At 42.3% G+C, this 20,314-nt stretch overlaps 1 protein-coding gene across 2 annotated transcripts in view; it reads left to right on the forward strand.

The window, feature by feature from the left end:
* Window positions 1-20,314, forward strand: part of LOC116840694 (cAMP-specific 3',5'-cyclic phosphodiesterase) — a 474,033-nt gene that overhangs the window by 22,200 nt on the left and 431,519 nt on the right. Inside the window, exon 1 of one of the 2 annotated variants that reach the window (XM_032807763.1) lies at window positions 7,764-8,417. The exons of the other annotated variant lie outside the window; for it this stretch is intronic. Within the exon in view, the coding sequence (XP_032663654.1) occupies window positions 8,191-8,417 (227 nt within the window). The 5' untranslated portion in view covers window positions 7,764-8,190. Of the gene's footprint in view, window positions 1-7,763; window positions 8,418-20,314 lie in introns of those variants that run through there. 2 annotated transcript variants of the gene reach the window in all.

A 20,314-nucleotide genomic window follows, 5' to 3' on the forward strand; every position in this document is an offset into this window, starting at 1 on the left:
GAGAGAGAGAGAGAGAGAGAGAGAGAGAGAGAGAGAGAGAGAGAGAGAGAGAGAGACCCTTCTCGTCGTTTTTGTCATGGGAGGCTTTGCTTCGATTAGCTGTCGGTCGATGTCAATCGTGACAACAATTTCTATAATCCGTGAGATTACAGAGACACCTCTTGTCCTTCCATTAATTTCTAGAAATTCTCGCAACGTGCTCGTAATTCAACGCGTTTCAACCCGTCGATCGATCGGCTCTCGTTTTATCGCGCAAACCGTGTGTAACCAAGTAAGGCAGCGCGGAGTCGATTGTAACAAAGGACGGTTGTAACACGCGCGTCGAACAATTTGAGCTTTTGGCTATCGTGCGCGAAACGAAGGCAGAATTGCAGTCTCTGCAACAACGCGTGGCGCATTTTTCCCGCGAAACAACGAAATTCGAGTACACCGAAATCGATCCCGCTACTGATTCTGCCCGAGCCGTTATGATTGATCTTAGTCCGTCTAGCATTTAAAAGGATCTCCAATTTAGATACAGGATAATCGTGTCGGCCGGTTACCGAAGCGAATCGAGACGGTTCCATCGTTGTATTGTTTGATTAATTGAAGGGCCGCGCCCCCAGGACTTTCCCTTACTCATCAACCACTACGATCGCTTTGATACGTAATCCGGGACAAGTGTTTCTGCTTCGCGTTCTGCTACGTCTTCGTCTCTCATTATCATTCGTTACGGAGGCCTTTGGTTTCTATCGTCGAGCCGTCGCGCGACCCTTGCCTTTTTTCTTTTTCTTTTTTTTTCTCAAAGGGCCGATAATTCCGAGCGACACGCCATCTCGTCGTCGTCGTCCTGATTTTTCAACGTCCACAGGATATCCGTTATCTGGTTGTGAAGCCGCGATCCCACTATCACCGGCTCTGAAATGAACCGTCGGCGGATCAGACGATGATTGGGCTCGGCTCGTTGCATCGAGCCGAACGGTCGCGAATTATATTGGATTTGATCGAGGAAAATTGCCTCGACGATTGACTGACGTGGAAGATCGCGTAGGCGTAACGACATCCTTCGTCTGACCGTGAACACCTAAGAATCGATACACGGTAGACTAACGTCCTCGTACTTCATGCTTCCCCTCGGCTAACAGTGCGAAATTCGATCGCTCCCTTTCGCTCCCTCTTCTTCCATTTTGTCTTCGCGGATATGTACGAAAAGGGGAGAGCTCTGCTCCCTCCTTTCGAGCTGCTCCTTCGTGCGAGGTTATTTATTCTGTTGTGCCATTATTAAATTGCCAGCAGTTAGTCGGCGGCCGGTCTGAAAATTCAATGGGAGAAATTCGAGACTCTCGATACACTACCTGTTGTGATTACTTTTGCATTCGATTGCTTCTCGCTTTTTCGCGCGAGAAATTTTCTACGAGGTAATAGTGAATTTCTCTCACTTTTTCAGACCTGTTAATAATCGTTATTTGAAACTTACCTCAGGTGAAATATTTCAAATTTGAATTTTCAAGATGAGAATTTATCAGCTGAATCGGGATTACAATGTCACGGATTATATGATTCAGTTGAACAGAGCGCAAATCGAACACGAAATTTGGATGTGAGTGTCTCAAATGAGACAAGCTTCAAGTAACGATTATTAGTATGGATCTTATTCTCCCTTATTTCCTCGATGATGTCTGAAGCTATCTCTGATATGAGAAATTTATTCAGTAACTCGACGGGATACATCGTTATGGATAAGATTTGCAACGGTAAAATGTGTTTCTTCCTTCGGGTATTTCTTGTGCCGCTTATTTCTTTTAGACATAACAGTGAAGATGGAGCGCGTGCGTTTCGTGACAATTACAGAGAGTGTTCCTTCTATCGAGCCTACAATACGTCAAATGACGCTCGCATATGTACACCGTTATCGATTCGAGTTGGTCTCCGTCATGGTGCGGATCCTGTCAGATAACAGAAAGACAAAGCGATCGTTATCATGCGAGGTGTTAGGTTAGGTTGCAACTATATTAATCTCTATTCTCCTGTTACATCTTCCACGTGTTCAATGGAACTTTATTACGAAACGGGTATTTAAATTAGGTATACACACACACATATTTACATCTCTTGTGCGTCTTTCGAGAGAAACGTATGTTTTCTTCCGACTTGAGCGTATCGTGTTAAACGTAATCCGTGTTCTCGTTCGCGTTTTGAGCTTCAATACCTCGTTACACTCGGTCTCGTTCCCACTGTCGTTTCAATGGGAAAGAAATTTTATGCTTTGCGTATAATACATCGACGACGAGATGTCACGAACGATAGATCTGAAAGGCTGGGCAAAGCTTTTAAAACGATGAGACTGGAGGATATAATCACGCATATAAATTTATGTGTAACCTCCGTCACGCGGATTCCCTTGCATTTTCCATTTCCTCTACTTCATAGTGTTCGTGTATGTCGTATTTCGTGCGGAATAAATGTTGGAATAACGAGGGTGCGAGAGTGACGAAAGACTATCGTCGTCTCTCATGTTACTTTTTTCGATAAACTCGGCAGGGTCGTTCCTGTGACATTGACGGTGACAATTCAGAAATTAGGAATAATAAAGGAGAAAGGAAAGGAGGAAGAAAATATCGATCTACGAAAAAGTTGTGACGAATTTTTGCTTCAATAAAACAAAAGTACCAGTTAACTCCATTGACTGCTAAAGCATATGAATTGTACTTTGAATGCTATAAGCAGGAGATGCTGATAAAATTTGTATCTCTTACATGTTTGTTATACAACTTACGCATCGACCTTGCAATATTGGTTAAAGAATGAAAATCAAATTACGTCTTTCTTAAAAGCTGCCGAGAAGTAAATTTTTTTTTGCTATTTGCATGCTCAGAAAGAATTATGTGAATATTATTTTCTTGTTTATGAATTATGCGGAAAATTTGCCAAAAATGCTCGGCGCAAACAGAAAGTTAAAAATGGCTGCCATTAATGCACGCAATACATTGCCTTCAAATTGAATTAATTTGACCGGCGTGAAAAGAAAGATAACTTGGCGCGTTTCTGTTAATTTGTATGTCGCTCTGAAACGATAGAAACACGATGCTGGCTGAGGGCTGGCTCTATCGGATCGTATATTTTATTTTTACACGATAAAGACATCGTTACGCGTCAGAGAGGGATTTAACGAGGTCGTGAAATCTCTATTACCTTTTCGTCCCTTTCCTTCGTCTTTTTCCCCTTGGATAACTTATTCTTTTTCTTCTGTTGTGTCGTCCCCGCTTCGTATCGCAAAGAAATGTGTTCGTTCCTCGGAATGATGCAGATGAAAACACAGTTGTCAAATCGAAATATGTTGGAGCGTTTTTTTCCTTCCGCCGCTGCTACTTGTTGCTATCGAAGTATACGAGTCACCGTGACGGATGTATCTCTCAGAGCTATCGTGAAATAATTAACGATCTCTTGATACTCTCACACACACACACACACACACACACACACACACACACGACCAAACGACAAGTCCGTATCTCTCGTGCCACGATTTAACTCATAATACCGCAGTCCAAGTAAAGTACCGTCTGACTACTCGCTGAAACGTCGCACTAGCTGATGTTTACTGTCGTTTCGCCATCAACTTCATTTCCCTCGCAATAAATTATTGTCTTAATTAAAACCCGGAGAGTGAGCGTGAGAGGGAGAGAGGGAAAGAAAGTGATTGAGGAGGGGGGCAGGACGTGAGAGAGTGTTTCTGTATGCGCGGGTGCGTTCAAATGAATCTCGTTGGGCGAGAGGCCTCGAGTCGGAGAGACGAGTACTAATGACCTCCGCGTATATAATATTACGCCAACAGGAGAGATTGGCCGAGAATCCCTAAGAATTTCTCCAATTATTTCAAACAAAAAAGAGATACGGTACCGTCGTCGAGAGACCATACCGATCGACCGTGCGTCTCTTACGGCGCTTTCATTATCTCCCGGGAATCTCTGTTGACGTTAATTTCCTCGTAGGAGATTTCATTTTTACAAAGTCGGCGCCCGTATTAGGTGAAATTTGCGCCGACGCCTGAGGAAGTTCGCAAAGAAGTTCTCAAAGTGATGGACTTGTACTTACGTTGGCATGTTTAACCATAACGCTTGTCTGTGCCAATTAAAAATAAATGAGGTTCTTTCCTGTCTTAATGCTACGACGCGCGATGTTTTCAAAGAAATTAGAGTCGAGAGTAGAAATTGCAAGGCTTCAAGAGATGGGTAGAAAGAAAGAGAGAGAGAGAGAAAGAGAGAAGGGGACGGGATGAAAAGAAGGAGAAATGAGAAAATATGATGTAACTCTCTTTTACTTAAATATGGATCCGTTCATTACAGTTGCTCGTGCATTGAATATATGAATTTAATTGTAATGTAACAAAGTCGATTTGTGTGTGTGTGTGTGTGTGTGTGTGTGAAACATGGAAATATAACATTGGGTTTTTTTCTTCACAGGCGCCGTATATTTACCGAAGTCAATTAAATGGTTGTGCAATTATCCCTTTGTGAATGAGTTTTTCCTAATTAAATTAGATACATTGTAAATATAGAGTTTTGCGAAGGTTAACATCAATATCGAATATAATATTATAATGTTATTAAATATTACTGAGTCGCGATTGAGCCACAAAGACTGTGCTCGACGTGTGTAAATAAATGTAGAGCGATGCTTCCTGTTGTAATATTTTAATCGGGATATTTTCGAGGAACAAATGTGGAGTGATGCTTCCTGTTGTAATCGGGATATTTTCGAGAAACATAATTCGAGAAATATATGCAGCTCTCTCTGTTTCTCTATCCTTGCCTTTCTCTCTCCCTTTTTTTATCTCTCTTTCTCTCTCTACTTTGCTCTCGCTGTTTCGTGATTATATTTGGCGTATGCACTGCTTTGTTTATTCGGTCTCACCTGTTTGATTATCAGCCGGAAGCGTATTACGATAATTCCGTCGCGTCGCGTAAAGCTTCGTTTACTAACCTAGTTAACGGCGTCATGGTTTGTCTCAAATTGGAATTATGGTTAATAACGAGCCGCGAACTGTTCGCAATAAAAGTTGGTATAATCTTCCATCTAGCAATCTTCTCATAAAGCCGAACAGGTTTTATGAGCTGCAAGATTTTTTCTTCCTCGCCTTTTACGGTCGCTCCGAGATCTTTTTTGCACCGTCCGCGCGCGGTGCAGTTCGCAGAAGATCGCACTATCTCGAAGGAGCTCAGCGAGAATATCGAAGAAAAAAGAACTATTCCCTAGATTATCATCCTTCCAGCCCGTCTTTGTCCTTTGGTTTCAGAGACGTGTCCGAACGTAAAATGGAAGAACGTCGAGCCGCCCGCCGATCTCGGTGAACATTAATTAAGTGAAATAATCGCTTTCGCAATTACGATCGGGCCGCTTTGCACTGGAACCCGTTCAGTTATCCGTACGTGAGCTTCCGCCGAGGACACTTTTCCCACTGGTGCTTCTCAATCGAGTGTAAAATAATACCTCGTCATGGTATCCGATTAAAACTAATAACTTCTTCATTCTCTTCCCTCTCTTGCCTCGGGATTTTCTCATCTCGGGCGGCTCTCGCGCGGATAAATGCAGGATGATACGAAATTATTAATTCCGCGCGAGGAACACGATCCTTTCACCTTGATCGAGGATCTGACCCTGAGATTTCTAATTCGCCCGACGTGATGTTTATGCCTTGTCTCTCCGACACCGCATAATACAAATGAAATTAATTAGTTATATACGTCGCGTGTGTTAAGCGCGGATGGGAATACGCGTCGAGGGAACTCATCACGCAAACCCTGTGTACAGAGTTTGCTGTGTACGAGTCGTCGGAGAAACGCGCTCGCTCGTGAGATCGAGCCGCGTCTATATCGACAGCTCTTACTTTGAGCATGGTGGTAAAGCGTGGCTGAAACGGGACAGAGAACTTTATGTCCCCATCGTGCTCTCTCTCTCTCTCTCTCTCTCTCTCTCTCTCTCCGTGCGATGCCGCCGCGTCCTCGTGCCATTACCGCGCCAGACAAGTGTGTACCGAGCTTTTTCAGTCTGCGGCCGTGCCACATACATAAAACGGAGAATGTTCCTACAAAAAGCCTCGCGACGTTAGGAACTATATTGGTCTACGTGCGCACCGTGCGCTCGTTCCTTTTCGCGATAGCTCGCCGCAAAGTGTCGCGCGTTAGCGCGCGTTATCTCCCGCGTATATGTTCCCACACTGGAGTGTAGTTAAGGCTACATGGCCCATATCTTCAAAAGTGATGTGAATATTTAAATTTTAGATTAATCGTATCGGAACGTTACTACCACTTGGAGGTGTAAGCCCTAGCGAACATGGTGATGTCAAGTGACGCATTAATGACGTATTATTGACGTATTAGAGATGTCATCGACGTATCATTCTGTTATCTCATGGATGATTAAGAGATGAAAGAAGATGAAAGAGATAAGAGATTAAAAAAGATCAAAGAAGAAAAAGAGAAAGAGAGACGTGAATGTGAATAAGAAGATGCAGATCTTTCATTGATGCAGATCTTTCATTTCTAGATCACAACGATCTTTGCATATGTTCTTTTAATATTTTAAATACATGGGTAAAGAATTGAGACTTTTCCATCTATTTCTTTATATTTCTTATTATATTTATCACTACTTAGGTTCTTTCCTCCTATTGCTTTTGTAAATCTATTTTTCTCTCGGCAATTTCTTCTTTTAAATTTGATTCCCTATTTCTTATATCCTCAATATCTTTGTTGTTGTGACCGAAAACTTTCGTCTGAACATTCAGCTACATGAAAACTATATCGAGACAACTGAAAATAATGGACTGAGCAGAAATCTGCCTTAGGAATCTTTCTACTTACTTTCTGTTTCTACAACCGAGTTTTTCATCCGGTTCCCAGATAACAGAGAATCCGAATACACTAACGGAGTTAGTGCTCTTTCCGCGTGCGTTAAATCGGATCATTCGGATCGCGTCGAATAAATTGTTTAAAGTTTATACGAGGTCTCTCTCGTGCGCACGCGACACATACACAGAGCGATCGTTGCGGAGTGACGAGTCTCCCGTCGCACCGGTCGTTCCGCTGGAAATCCTCGCGTGACATTCACGAGAATGCCGATTGTTCGATTGCAGATGGAAATTACGAGGATCCAGGACAAGAACACATCGCCGCGGAAACGCACGATGCCAATTATGCTAACTAGATGCAAACATTAGACGGCGCTATCGTTGATAGTCGTGAGCGTCACGCAGTGGCGGAAAGCGAACTTGTGACATTCACGTAAACGACAGCGGCCATCCGTTCATAATAACAATAACAATAATATTAATCTCGCGACATCGTTCCCGACTATTGATGCTTACGCGCCATCAATAACCGATTCGCACACCAAAGATCAGCGAGTTATCGTCGGCGATTGTTGAAGCTCGGCCCGGTATTGGCGCGTGCGAGTCGATAATTTCCCGCCGACATTAATGCTCCTGTATTTAGAACTTTAGACGGCTAACTGACTGAAAATTTCCCGGGGCAAAGGGCGAATCGGATATTTGACGTGGAAACCTCCACGGATACACATTTTACCGCCACGTGTGTGTGTGTGTGTGTGTGTGTGCGCGCGCGCGCGCGTTCAAAGCAAATCTGTCATTTTCTCAGAAAAGGCCCGCGGATCGGACGCCTGCGTCTGCAAAAGTAGCAGTGAAAAACTCGATCGCGATGCGAGACTGGAGACCGCCGGTTGTTTCGCGAACGACACCGCGGAAAAGCGCCGAACTCGTTCGTTCCCGGCCGAGTGGATAAAGATCTTGGCTAGGTTGTTGTGCGATGCGCCACAACGATCGCACGCAACAAACGTGTCGTCGTGGTGGCTCGCGTGATTTGTCGGGACTTGGTCGGGACGAAGGGGGAGCAATGGTGTCACGCGTGCGCGAAATTAGCCGTGAGAAAGCGGAAGGGAAACTTGCGGCGATCGGCGCGGCTCCGACGAGGGTTTGGTGTCAAGTCCACTAGCGTGGAGAAGTTGACGCGTGGGAAGAGTTGACGCGCCGAAGAAAGGGAAGCCGTCGGTCCGGGCTGGCTGTTCACATCACCCCGGCTGCTTGTATTGCCGCGTCTTCGCGAGCGACGGCAGGAAGTGTTCTTTCCTTTAACGGTATATACGAACGGTACGATCGAGTCGGTCGACTCGCCGGTTCACGAACAGATCGATGCCATGATGAAGTGCGACGAGAAGAAGCGCGAGATGTTCTCGCGACGCGCCTGCAGCGAGAGCGGACCGCATCCCGGAATACCGGGATATGCACCCGGCGGTGGCGGACATCTCTGGGGTAAGAGGAATCAGGGACGCACCTCGGCACCTGTCGTCGGCCACGCGAGACCGCCCGCTATAATCCTACGGACACGAAGAAGCTGGCCCGTCGCGCCCATGCATTGCCGAAGGTGAGTGATTGATTTCGCCACACCTCGATCCTTGGCACCCCTCACTCGTTCCGTTGCACCGCCGAATAATCGGCATTCCTCTTCTCGCACGTGTCCCGACACTGATGTTCCGGCTTCCTCCGGAAAATTTAACCAGAACTCTGGCTGGAATTTATGCGTGTGTGTACGTATGAATTAAAGGAGGAATTCTTTGGAATTTTTTTACAAAGAAATCATAAGACACATATTTTCTTATGCTTTTAACAAGTTTTTTTTATACTTTGAAACTTATATTTTTGAAGAAGGTACATGATATTTTGCATATTGAAACTCGCATATCAGTCGAGTTATAAGGGACGGCGCAACACGCTCGTATCCTACTGGCGTGTATGATAAAAGGAACACTTACAGGGACCGGGACTACCGGAGTAAGTTGGTAAAACCGGTTATCTCTAGTATCTTTTAACAAGTTACAAAATTAAGCAAGCAAGATTTTTAATCATGTCAAAGATGACTTTGAAATTCCTACTTGCTTGATTCTGAAATCTATTAAAGAACAATAGAAATAATCGATTTTGCCAATTTACCTCGGTAACCTCGGTCTCCTTTACGTGTTTCTTCGTATTCTGAAATAATATACTAAATCATATATTATCAACAGTGGTTGGGGGATTTTTACTTGTCTTTGGCTTATTTTATTAGAATCTTTTTCAGAGCCTCTCTCTCTCTCTCTCTCTCTCTTTCTTTCTCATCCGTTATATTGTTTTTTACAACTTTGTACTATTTCGCCCTCTCGGATAGTCTCGATAGCTTCGCGTCTGAATCTTTGATCCTCACTCTGAAGCTCTCTTTCAGCGATAAGAGTGACTCTAACTATGCTTGCAAGTACAGCAGAAGGCTTACAAGTCACATTTGGAGGTGCTTTTTTCGAGGAAAGAGTATCCAGCATAAGGATCTTTGAGTTGAATTTCGTAGTTCGTGATTCAAGCATGATGTTTCCTTGTTGGTCGCACCTGTCTTCGAAGACCGCACACATGAGTGGAGTATGAATAGCGTAACTAATTTATTACCAGCACGATTACGAATGTGCATCTCTCGCGCGCGCACGGAGAATCACTGTTCTTAAAGTTCACAGATCGCAGTAGTCTCATCCTCTTATTCGCGCAATTCGACATATTCGACGTATTCGTTGGATATTTGAATATATCGGATATTTCCGAGCAAAGCTATTGGGGATATTTTCCAGATGTAATTTTCGGAACACGATGAAAGATGATTTTTGGTTTCCGTTTACGTTTTCCAGGAGTAATCGTTAGCGAGAGCTTATCGGCGAACGTTATCGGTGAACCAATGTTCGACGAAAAAGTGCACATTCTTTCATAGCGTGCGCGCAATAACGCGCGTTGCAAGATATACGGCGTATGTTACGACGAACAAGTAGAGAAGACCGGGTCTAGATAGCCCTAGGTATATATTGTTCATGTACTTTTTTCAGTATTTATTTTGAGAGGAACAGTGGGGGGAGCGATACGCGAAATGGTTCTTTCAGAATATAGATATTCTTCCCTGAATAATATTACACTTAAAAAGTAGAAAAAACTGATGTAGTAGTAGCAGAGTAAATTTTTGAGTTTTTAAAAATTTTATATTATTATTATTTTTCGTAGTGAATGAATAAAGTTGAGCAATGTGTAACTAGCTAGAATGAAATTATTTGCAAATGTGTGATATACTGTTTCGGATAATAAAAGAAACATTTATTCGTAAAATGATTAAAATCGGGCATATGGACAGACGAGGCAAAGTTGGTCCTTTTTAAGAGCTGTGGAGATCCTGGATTACTATTGATACATATTCGATATGTGGTTTTCTTATCTCGCGTTGTGCTGGGCAACTGAACCCAGTACTAGGGCAAGATGGTTATGTTGTCGCATGTTTTTTTTTTGGATTATTACAAAACAGAATATATAGCTAACAGTATCGTGGCGGACACATACACTACTGGTACAACCTAGTAGAAGAAGACTGCTTCTATCATGTATGTACAGTGAGCTACAATTAGTCGTTTGAGAAGTTCGAAATTTTGAAATATAAGCTCCGATCTGCCTCACGTTACGATCACGTAACATCTCAACGGAGAAAATGTCCTTGCGATATTAGATATGACACAGGTCTTTTTGTTTATCGCGTTATAACGCCAGGTAATATAAGAAGGGGATTGTACATGTGTGCATGTGCGCGTTTGTATGCGTATGCGACTTCCGTCCCGTCGTTCCGATATCGATATTACGCTTCATGCGGCACATTACGAGCAGAAGGTCTATCCTCTCACGCGCCATCCTCTCCCTCTTTTTGACCAATATTTGGACGGAGCGACGTGTCCGGATTAATCATCAGCCGATGAACCAATAAGTCATAAAGTGTATTTTGCGGGCCGGGCAGAGACCACCACCAATCACATCTCTTTCCGATATCTATGGATTGTTGACATATTTGCCTTGTTGGTGAAAATACGTATAAGATGCGTTCCTCATAGCCTTCTATCTGTATTCTAACTGTATTTACGTTTGTAGAAACAGTTTTTATGTTTTTACAACGCTTTTTCTTGTCCGATTTACCACGATTTTTCATTCCGACTTGGTCGAAGACAGGACGGAGCGCGACGTCGTCTTGATTCTTGAGCCGTGTTTCCTCTGAAGTCATTTTTTCCATTTTACGCGAGCAACGCGCGTACCGTCGGAGAAAACAGGTCGATAATTGCCACCCACGCTGATCTCTTCCTGGCGCCCATCCGGATGACGTGTCGAGAAAGACGCCGTTTTTCATATTTAACGCAGCTCCTATTGTTCGACGTGGAGATCGCGTACGATGTTACGTCGTGTATTGAAAGCTCAGGCCTGATTGAACACGCGGTTTACCGGCAAGGACCGGAGTGACCATAAGGCCGCTTGTTTGCGCAAGCTTTTGCCTATACTACTTACGCTACATCAGACCACTGTGTAAAGTGTGGCTCCAGTCCACTTAAATTGTCGAGTGGAACGTTATGAAGGATCGAAGATATCACGTTTGTGTGTGTATATATGCGCGCGCGCGCACACACACACACACACACACACACACACACGTATACATAGGATGTTTCAAAAGTGGAGGTGAATCGTTTGTGAGAACATGGGCATGTAAAACAAGAAAAAAGTTGGTATGAGCATATGTTAGAAAATGCGTTGTTATCGCCATTTTTATGTTGAGATTTCAAATTACTTTGCTTTCAAACTTTTTGTCAAAATTGAAAGAAGAGGTGGTTTTTATGAGTTTTGTAACATAATTATGTATCCCTTTGATGCTAAGCAGGTCATAGTTATCTTCACGTGATGGATAGTGCTAAAGCAGTCCGTAATCTTTATTTGGCTCTAATTATGTTATAAAACTCATAAAAAAGTCTCTTCTTTTAATTTTGACAAAAAATTCGAAAGTAGAGCAATTTGACATTTGGACTTCTTGTCTTATTACTTAAAATGTTAATTCTACGCGTAGTGTTGTTTATAATTTTCTACTTCGTCGTGCTGGCGCCTCTTGTCGATGCTTCGTATCGTCTCCTCTTGCAATTAGTAATTGTCTATGAATTATTAATGCCGATGTGACCTAACGCTCTAAATAAAGAATACTGATTTTATCTCTTTAGAAAATATTATTCTTACGACGGGTCATTTATTAGACGAAAGAACAAGTGGGAAAAATTATACCGACACACACGCGACGTCAATTGAGATGTTATGAAGTTTGTTCACCAGGATTGTGCATTCAGAAACGTCCTTTTTGAGGAAAATTTCGCTGGAAATTCACAGTATATGTAACGTGAATTACAGATTTTCAGTAAAATTTTCCTCAAAAAGAACCTTTTAGAATGCAACTTAGGTATGCGTTTTCAGGGCGTTCAGGAGGCATAATTTCAGTTCAGAATTTTTTTACTTGGATGGTATAAATTTTTACAAAATTACACACTGGTCATTGCTTGTGATTTTCAGCTTGAAATTTCTTATAAACGGTGCGGGCAAATCGCATGAAACTTCAACTACGAGTGTGTTTTATTGCGATACATGTTACGTCAAGTTTTGATGTATTAATAGTTTTGAGCATTTTGGTTTGGGCGAATAAACTTCGTGATATAAGGCGAGCGCGTCATACCTTTCCTTTTCTTCTTCTCACTTTGGTAAATAGCGTGGGTTCGCTGTATATGTAATATTATATGAACGAATGCAGCTAATATAATGCAGAATACTATTTCTCTGAGTGACTACTGTACGTGCGACAAGCTCGCACGCACTCACGTGCGTCTGACGGTAGTGGTTGGAAATATTGTGCGAGCGATGATGGTCTGTCTTTTTTTCGGAATACACGAGCTATAAATAATAAAATAAATAAAGTGAAACGCATAAATCATTTATCTCAACGCGTGACAATGCGGGAGACAAACGGTCGACAATCAGTTAATTGATAATAAAAGAATGGGCTATTACCTAAAATTACGTGTTTCGCACGCGTGTCTCTTTTACATGCCTCATTTCTTTTACGTGTCTCATTTTTTTTCATTGTTATATTCAGGTAACGTGTATTGCGAGCTAAAATAGCGAACTTGTTTACATCATTAAAAACAACTTAAGCAGAGGAATTACCGGGATTCTTTATTTTAGATCTTTATTGAAGGTGATGTCGCTAACTTAGAGGCGACTTCTTAAAGCAGACATGCCGATACCGACATAGATATTATACTTTGGACAGAGATGGATTGGCGAATGCAGGATGCAACGATGCGTCATATGTATATACGTATGTATAAATATCCGCGCTGAGGAAACGCGGATGAATGCCGATCTGCGAATATATGCCGCTCCGCATTTAATTGAAATCTCATTCCTTAGAGACGCGGAGGAAAAAGAGAAGTGGTGTCGCGCAAGAAGTTTGTTATACACAATTTTGAGCCTGTCACGTTTTATGGAATACCGCGCGCACTCAAGGGTGATGTTTTAATTATCGCGGTACGAGCTTCTATTGTTCCCTCGCTTCTGCTATGTTAATTATGCAGGTACAGTAAAGTTGGGTGGTTAACGCGAATATTTACGCAGAATAAATCAGAATTCACGAGAAAAATATTGTTGGTCGGAGTTCCTCCTTCCTTTTTTTCTAATTCAAATTAAGTATAAATGCGTCATTTTAAGTTCCATTCCACGCATTTCCGCCAGAACTGAAAAAGAAATTCAGCCTGTATAACATATTAATATCTGCCGCTGGTTAGCGCGTGTACTTACGCAGAATGAACCACAATTTGCGAGAAAAATAAGTTCTCTTTTATTTATTTATTTTTTTAATTTAAATTGAATGTCGCGATGGATCATTTTAAATTCTATTCCGCGCATTTACACCGAAAAAAGTTTGTGTAACGTTTGTTTATTTGATTTTTAATTAACGCGTATCCTCTTTGTGCGAAATAGTGTTGTTAGTATAACATTCGGATATTTTTTTCTATATCTCAGTAGTCGTACTCGCGAGTATTACCAAAGCAACCAGACGGTAAATAGTTGCGATAACCAAATTCTTTTTTTAGTGCATTTTAAAAAAATGAAAAATCGTCATAACTCTGTAGCTTTTAATTGTCGAGCGGGTTGAGTGTTAAGGATAATTTGTAGAACTCTTGGGGGCTATCTAGAACTCTAAAGAAAAAATGGGATTTTTGAAAAAATTTTATTTTTGGAAAGGTGAAAAATCACCTCAAAATTTAATCTTAAAAAAGAAGGAATAATTTCACATAGGTCAACAAGAAACATTTCAGTGTGTCCAGTTATTCGGGCTGAAAGTCTGAAAGATCCAGAGCGCTAAAGAGAGCCGGGCGCTTAGCCGTGTATTTACCCGGATAGTCGTAATTGACAGCACTAATTCGAAATGTAGCCGACAAAGCGACATTTCAACTGTCGGGCATAGCAACTCACGGGATTTTTTCGGTATCGGGATTTGATTGGAGTTTTGTGTCTGTCGCGCTGCCCTCGATAACGAGATTGCACCCGAAATACCGGAGATTTTCGGAGCGAGCTCAAGACGATACGCTCCCAGCGATTTTGTTATTCCCGCTACGTGAACTAGTTTCTGCTGATTCATGCATCGATCGGGCGTGTCTCCTTCTCGCGGGGTGCGGAGAGAGTCGCCGGCGTATGGATTTATGAAATATTTAATTGTCCCGGCGACATTCCAATTACAGGTATCGGGCTTCTCCTCGACTGGCAACGTCGTAGGCACCCTAAGCGAGTGGAAAAAAAAGAGAGGATCGCGACTTAATGCGTTCACTCTCTAACCGATTAACGCGCGAATGCAAATTCGCACGCCGGCGAACGTGGTCTGCGTTAACGACGATAATCGGCCCAATTAACTTAGTCGAGTTTCTCGCGAGTTCTCCCGTGTCTATTTAAGCACGTTCGAGATTAAGGGATTACGGCGCAAGTAAGTTCTTATCGCCTTGATGGTCCCCGAGTCTTATTCGCCGAGATCGAATCCTCCTCCTCTCATTTTTCTCCTCGCACGTCTCATTTTTTTCCCTTTTCCTTTGAGGGATGGGAAGTGTTCGACTGTAACGTACCAAGTTTCGGAAATAAGCTCTCTCTCTCTTTTTCGCGCGTGCGCACGGCAAGAATAATTTTTGACAGAAGTGAGCTCCCGAGACGCGCCGACGGAAACTCGGTAGGAATTCGGTGTATCTTTCGCGTTGAGGTGAAGTGTACACGCGGTACGCATCTGTCCTTCGTGTCTATCGTTTGTCTGCATTTGACAGCGAGAGGACGGCAGAGGGCTCGCAGTTCCCTCGGCCGAAAGATATATAACTCCTTTTGTGCACCCTGATATTAATTATCGGAAAGTTTAAACGGGATTAAACGCGTCGCCGACACTAATCGCATTATTGTTAGGGTTTTTAATGGAACGTAATTTCGTACGACGTTTCCTTAACAGTGCAATTTATCTCGTTTAGCGGAAGATATTCCGATTTTTAAAGAATCCTTTGCACTCTCTTTGATTCGCTCGGCGAGTCGCATTAGAACTTATTTCTGCGCGCTTTCATTTCGCTCGCCTGTTTTCTTTTTCTCTTTTCTCCCTCTTCCTCCCCCCCTCTCTCACTCTCTTTCTTTTCAAATACTTTATACTTCGTCTTAGTTTCGAGTTCTTTGCAAAAAAGTGTTAATTCTGAAAAATATCAATTGTCATCGACGTGTTCTGCGATTTTTCTCCGTAACCTGATCGCGCGTGCATTGTAAGCGAATAATACTGTTGGGATTGATTATATCCGCAGGCACAAAAGCGCAAACGATATGCCCACGCGATCTCTTCTCGTTCGCTTTGTATTTATTCGAACTTTAATGTGCGTACGTTGCAAGGAAATTAATTCCTTGCTGTATCTCCCCACTGGCCGACCGTGCTGTTTACCATCGCGAAACAAGCGCAGAATTTAGCGCGCATCGGTTAAATAGCAACGTACGTGGCAGCGCGTGTGCCGCAGGTACTTTGTTCGATAATTGGACCGAGTCTCTTGAATTTTGTGAGTCCGCGAATACGTACGCGCGCGTATATAATACGGCGTATATAATAACGGCGTGCGCTATTGAGCTCGCGCCAGACAACCAAAAAGACGGACTAGTGTCGTGTCTTTATTCTCGGTTTATTCGCGTTATCTTTTGGTCGACTGAAAGATCGGGACAATTTCTCAGCGACCAGCAGCACGGAACTGCTGTGGACCAAGAGAAGGTGACAGGCTATCGCGAAGTTAGCATCGCGTTTATAGAAACATAAAATAAACATGCAAAACGGAGAGAGAGCCGGATTTTTTGTCTTTATCTGCAGGTAACGGAAAAGACGTTAATGTAGCTGAATTTTCTCTTATTCGGGGGCCAGATGAAAAATTTGGTGGAAATAGAAAGATCCCTGTAAAAGATTTCAGTTAAGTGTTCTTCGTAATTGAGTTTTAATGCAGTTGAATGTTCAGACGAATGTTTTTGATCGCACACAGAAAAAACAGCTTGGTTGGATTACACTGGGAAAAGGATGAAACTAAATTGAATGATGCGCACGCAGCAAAGAAATAGAAATAGAAATTCACTGATTAGAGTTCCTCTAGTCAGATTCAAGCATGATGATTCCTGATTGATCTGCATCTTGCCCGTCATTGTTGCGGATGATGTGAGTGGGAATGAGAGAGAAACTAGTAGAAGTGACGAAGAAAAGCTCTAAGAATGAAATGACAAATGCACGCTGCAGTTTCTCTCTCACCTACTCATTCACTCGCTTTCTCTCTACAAATGGCGGGCCGTGTCCTAACCATAAACATAGTATACGTAAACCGAGTGTTTTGAGAAGTGGAGGCCACAGGACTCACTCTGTTTTCTGTCTTTTTCGCGCATGTGTACAAAATACACGAGAGAGCAACGCAAGGAACACAAAACAGAGTGCATCCTTTTCTGCACGTGCACTTCCACTTCTTTCAAAAGTAACACTCGGTCTAGATACACTATGTGTCTATGTGCTTAGCTCTGATTTGAGGAATTGTATCACCGATGTTTTACTTATCCCTCTGTTCTGCCAAACGTAATTTGTGTCATAAGGAAATAGGGAAGACGGGGGTAAGTTGGCAAAATTGATTATTTCTACCGTTCTTTAACAGATTTCAGAATCAAACAAGCAGGGATTTCAAAGTCATATTTGACATGTTTAAATCTTATTTGCTTAATTTTGTAACTTGTTAGAAAACGATCTCCCCTATATGGCATGGGTCTATCTTATGGGTCATTATGTTACTTAATTCAGACCCAGTTGCAGACTTCATACCGTGAGGCTGACTCGTCTTCTTTCGCGAATTACTAGTTTGCATCGCGAATTATCCGACGAGATTCGACGCGAGCAAACCGTGCGACAAATTCTCGTGAAGCAGGCTCGGCCTTTTTTCACGGTTCCTGGTGTTATTTGCGCGTTACATTCTGTCGAACAAAAACGATAGTCTTAGCAGCGCGATAAAGCAGCAACAGTGCTGATCCGGTCAGACGGATGACAAATGATTACGGTATTACAGACGGCGGAGTTACGACGCCGTTTCGTTCAGACGAGCTTCATTTTTCTGGCACTTTTATCACACGATGTTTCGCCTTTTGTCCGATTATCGGGCGATGTTCGGCGCTAAAAGTTCGCGAAAAACGGCCCCTTTACGAGCGGAGGCCGGCCTGCAGCTGAAATCGCCGCGACATCACAATAGCGATCATTTTTAGTTAGTATCACGGTGAGAGCACGAAATCGCTTTAGCGTGTATTAACCCTTGCGAGTGGGCTGGCGGCGGAAGTTCTGTCCGTGTATCGGAGGCAACGAGACCGGCTGCCGCCGCGGCGATATTTCCGCCGCCACGTGGATATGTACTTTTTCACGTGCGCGTAAACCGAAAGTACAAGTGGTGGAAATGGTCGAAGTCGATATCTGCCTGGGTATCTAGTTCCGCGCCTTGTGTGGGTGTGGATCCATGTATGTGGGTGTACACGTGTATATCTGGACGGTGTAGTAAGCGGTAACCTGGTGGCCGAGCCGCGCAGCTCGATGCCGACTGATAACGAGTATCGATTTATCAGCCAGTGCTTCTATTCGCGAAAACCGCGTGTACTCGAAAGTCGACGACGCGATGATTAAGAGCCGTACTTCGAAATATTTAATTCATCGAGCAAATAATTCGCGGCTGTATTATACAAGGTTGTCAGATTCACCTTCAAAACGTTCGTGGGGACGTAGAACAAATGAGATGAACATAAAAGTCCCATACAATTTTGCAATATTCGTAATTAATCTCGAGCTATTAATTAAAGAAAATTGGTGAATGATTATACACGCAATATGATAGACGATCTGTAGCGGCGCGCGCAGAGCGCTGATTAGCGCGGACCGACTCTACAGCGCTTTACTCACACGCGATTATTCGCGTTAATCTTCCTTAATTAATAAATTTTATCTGATTGTTCACAAAATAGTAGAAGAGTTTTTTGTTCAGTTTAACCTTCACGTACATAAAATAAATATATGTATCGTCAGTACCATCCTATATCATAAAATAGGATGTCTGTTCTCCGTATAAACTTTGAAAATTAATTTAATCGATTTGGATCATATAGTTATTTTGTAGGAAATCCTGCGAAAAATATAGGCCACATGTAACCTAAATACCCCATCTCCTCCCCTTGATACATTCCTTCCCCTTGTGGTAACCTGGGTAACACTGGGTGGTTTTAGGTAGTCAAGAATATTCACGGCGTTGAGAAATCATGGCGAAACGTAAGGGAGAACTCACACCTAGTCCGAAAAGCAGAAAAGTAGAAGCCAATCAAAACTCACGCTGGTAGAAAAGCAGAAACTATCGACTACCACCTGACCACCAGCAAGAGTTTTGATTGGCTTCTGCTTTTCTACCAAAGTGTGAATGTGCCCTAAGAACTAAAGGACTAATGCTGATGTTGAAACAAATATTTATTGGTATTGACTAATCTATTATTGACCCGTTTCGTACGTTAACGCTGAAAAAAAATTATTATCTTCTTAACATTAACAAATATTTGCTCCAACATCGCCGTTTGGCACTTACTTACCTTGAATATGTTCTTAATTTAGTAATATAATTCGATACCTCTCTCTCTTGTCAGTAAGAAGTTGAAATTATCGGTTTTGATGCATGTTTTTTTATCGTTGTAATCAAAGAATTGGGTTTTATTGAACGAAACCGACGAAGAGCAGCTCGCAATTGTTTCGAAGAAATATATGTACATACATGCACGAACGATTCATATTTTTTCAATTAAAAACTGATTTTTGTTGAACGTTACATCCGATATTCGTCGTTGATTATTTGCAAGATTTACGCGAACAGTACAATCCGCGGTATTTTTCGAACAAAATTTCCATTCTCTGCCTGAGTTTGTAATTGTGTGTGTGTATATATATAGGGTATCCCAGATCACCTTCACAATCTCTTGTGAGGACGTAAAGCGGATTGAAATGAACACAAAAGTCTAATACAGTTTTGCGATATTCGCAATAAATCTCAAGATATTAATTAAAAAAGATTGGTGAATGATTACGCGCGATGTGGTATATGAGCTGCAATTGCGCCGTCTGTCGTTGTATACTTGTACATTAAGTCAAACTGAACAAAAAAGTCCTCTACCATTTTACAAATAACAACATAGATTTTTAGGTATTAAAGAAAATTTGTGCATTATGGTACACAATCATTTAACAGTTTTCTTTAATTAATATCTAAAAATCTATGTCATTTGTCGTTGTCTATCTATGTCGTTGTCATTTGCAAAGTGGTAGAGGACTTTTTTGTTCAGTTTGACTTAATGTATAAGTATACAACGGTAGATTACAGCGCAATTACAGCTCATCTACCATATCATGCATTATCATTCACCAATCTTTTTTAATTAATATCTCTACTATTATTGCGAAAATCGCAAAATGGTATAGGACTTTTGTGTTCATCTCAATCCGCTTTCCGTTCTCACGAGAGATTGTGAAGGTAATCTGGGATACCCTGTATACAGGGTGTCCGCGTAAGACGTACAAAAAGAAAAATATAAGTAGAACAGATAAAACTGAACAAAAATTGTATAGGCCATTTTTTAAACAACCACGTAAAATTTCGAGATATTAATTAAAATAGTTGGGCATATCAGAGCGCGGCGACACGGCAGGCGGAATATACGGCTTGCCGCGGCCGGCGAAGAAAATGGACGATGGCTCGCGGGCCTATTTTATAGGCCCAAGAGGTGGACCGTTTGGCATACTGAAATGAATAGCTCCGTGTATGCGTCCGTGTATGTGTGCGTTCTTCCATTTTCTTCGCCGGCCGCGGC

This window comes from Odontomachus brunneus, unplaced genomic scaffold, assembly GCF_010583005.1.
Source record: "Odontomachus brunneus isolate Ranch 3 - 2012 unplaced genomic scaffold, Obru_v1 Obru_scaffold_011, whole genome shotgun sequence".
NCBI lineage: Eukaryota > Metazoa > Arthropoda > Insecta > Hymenoptera > Formicidae > Odontomachus > Odontomachus brunneus.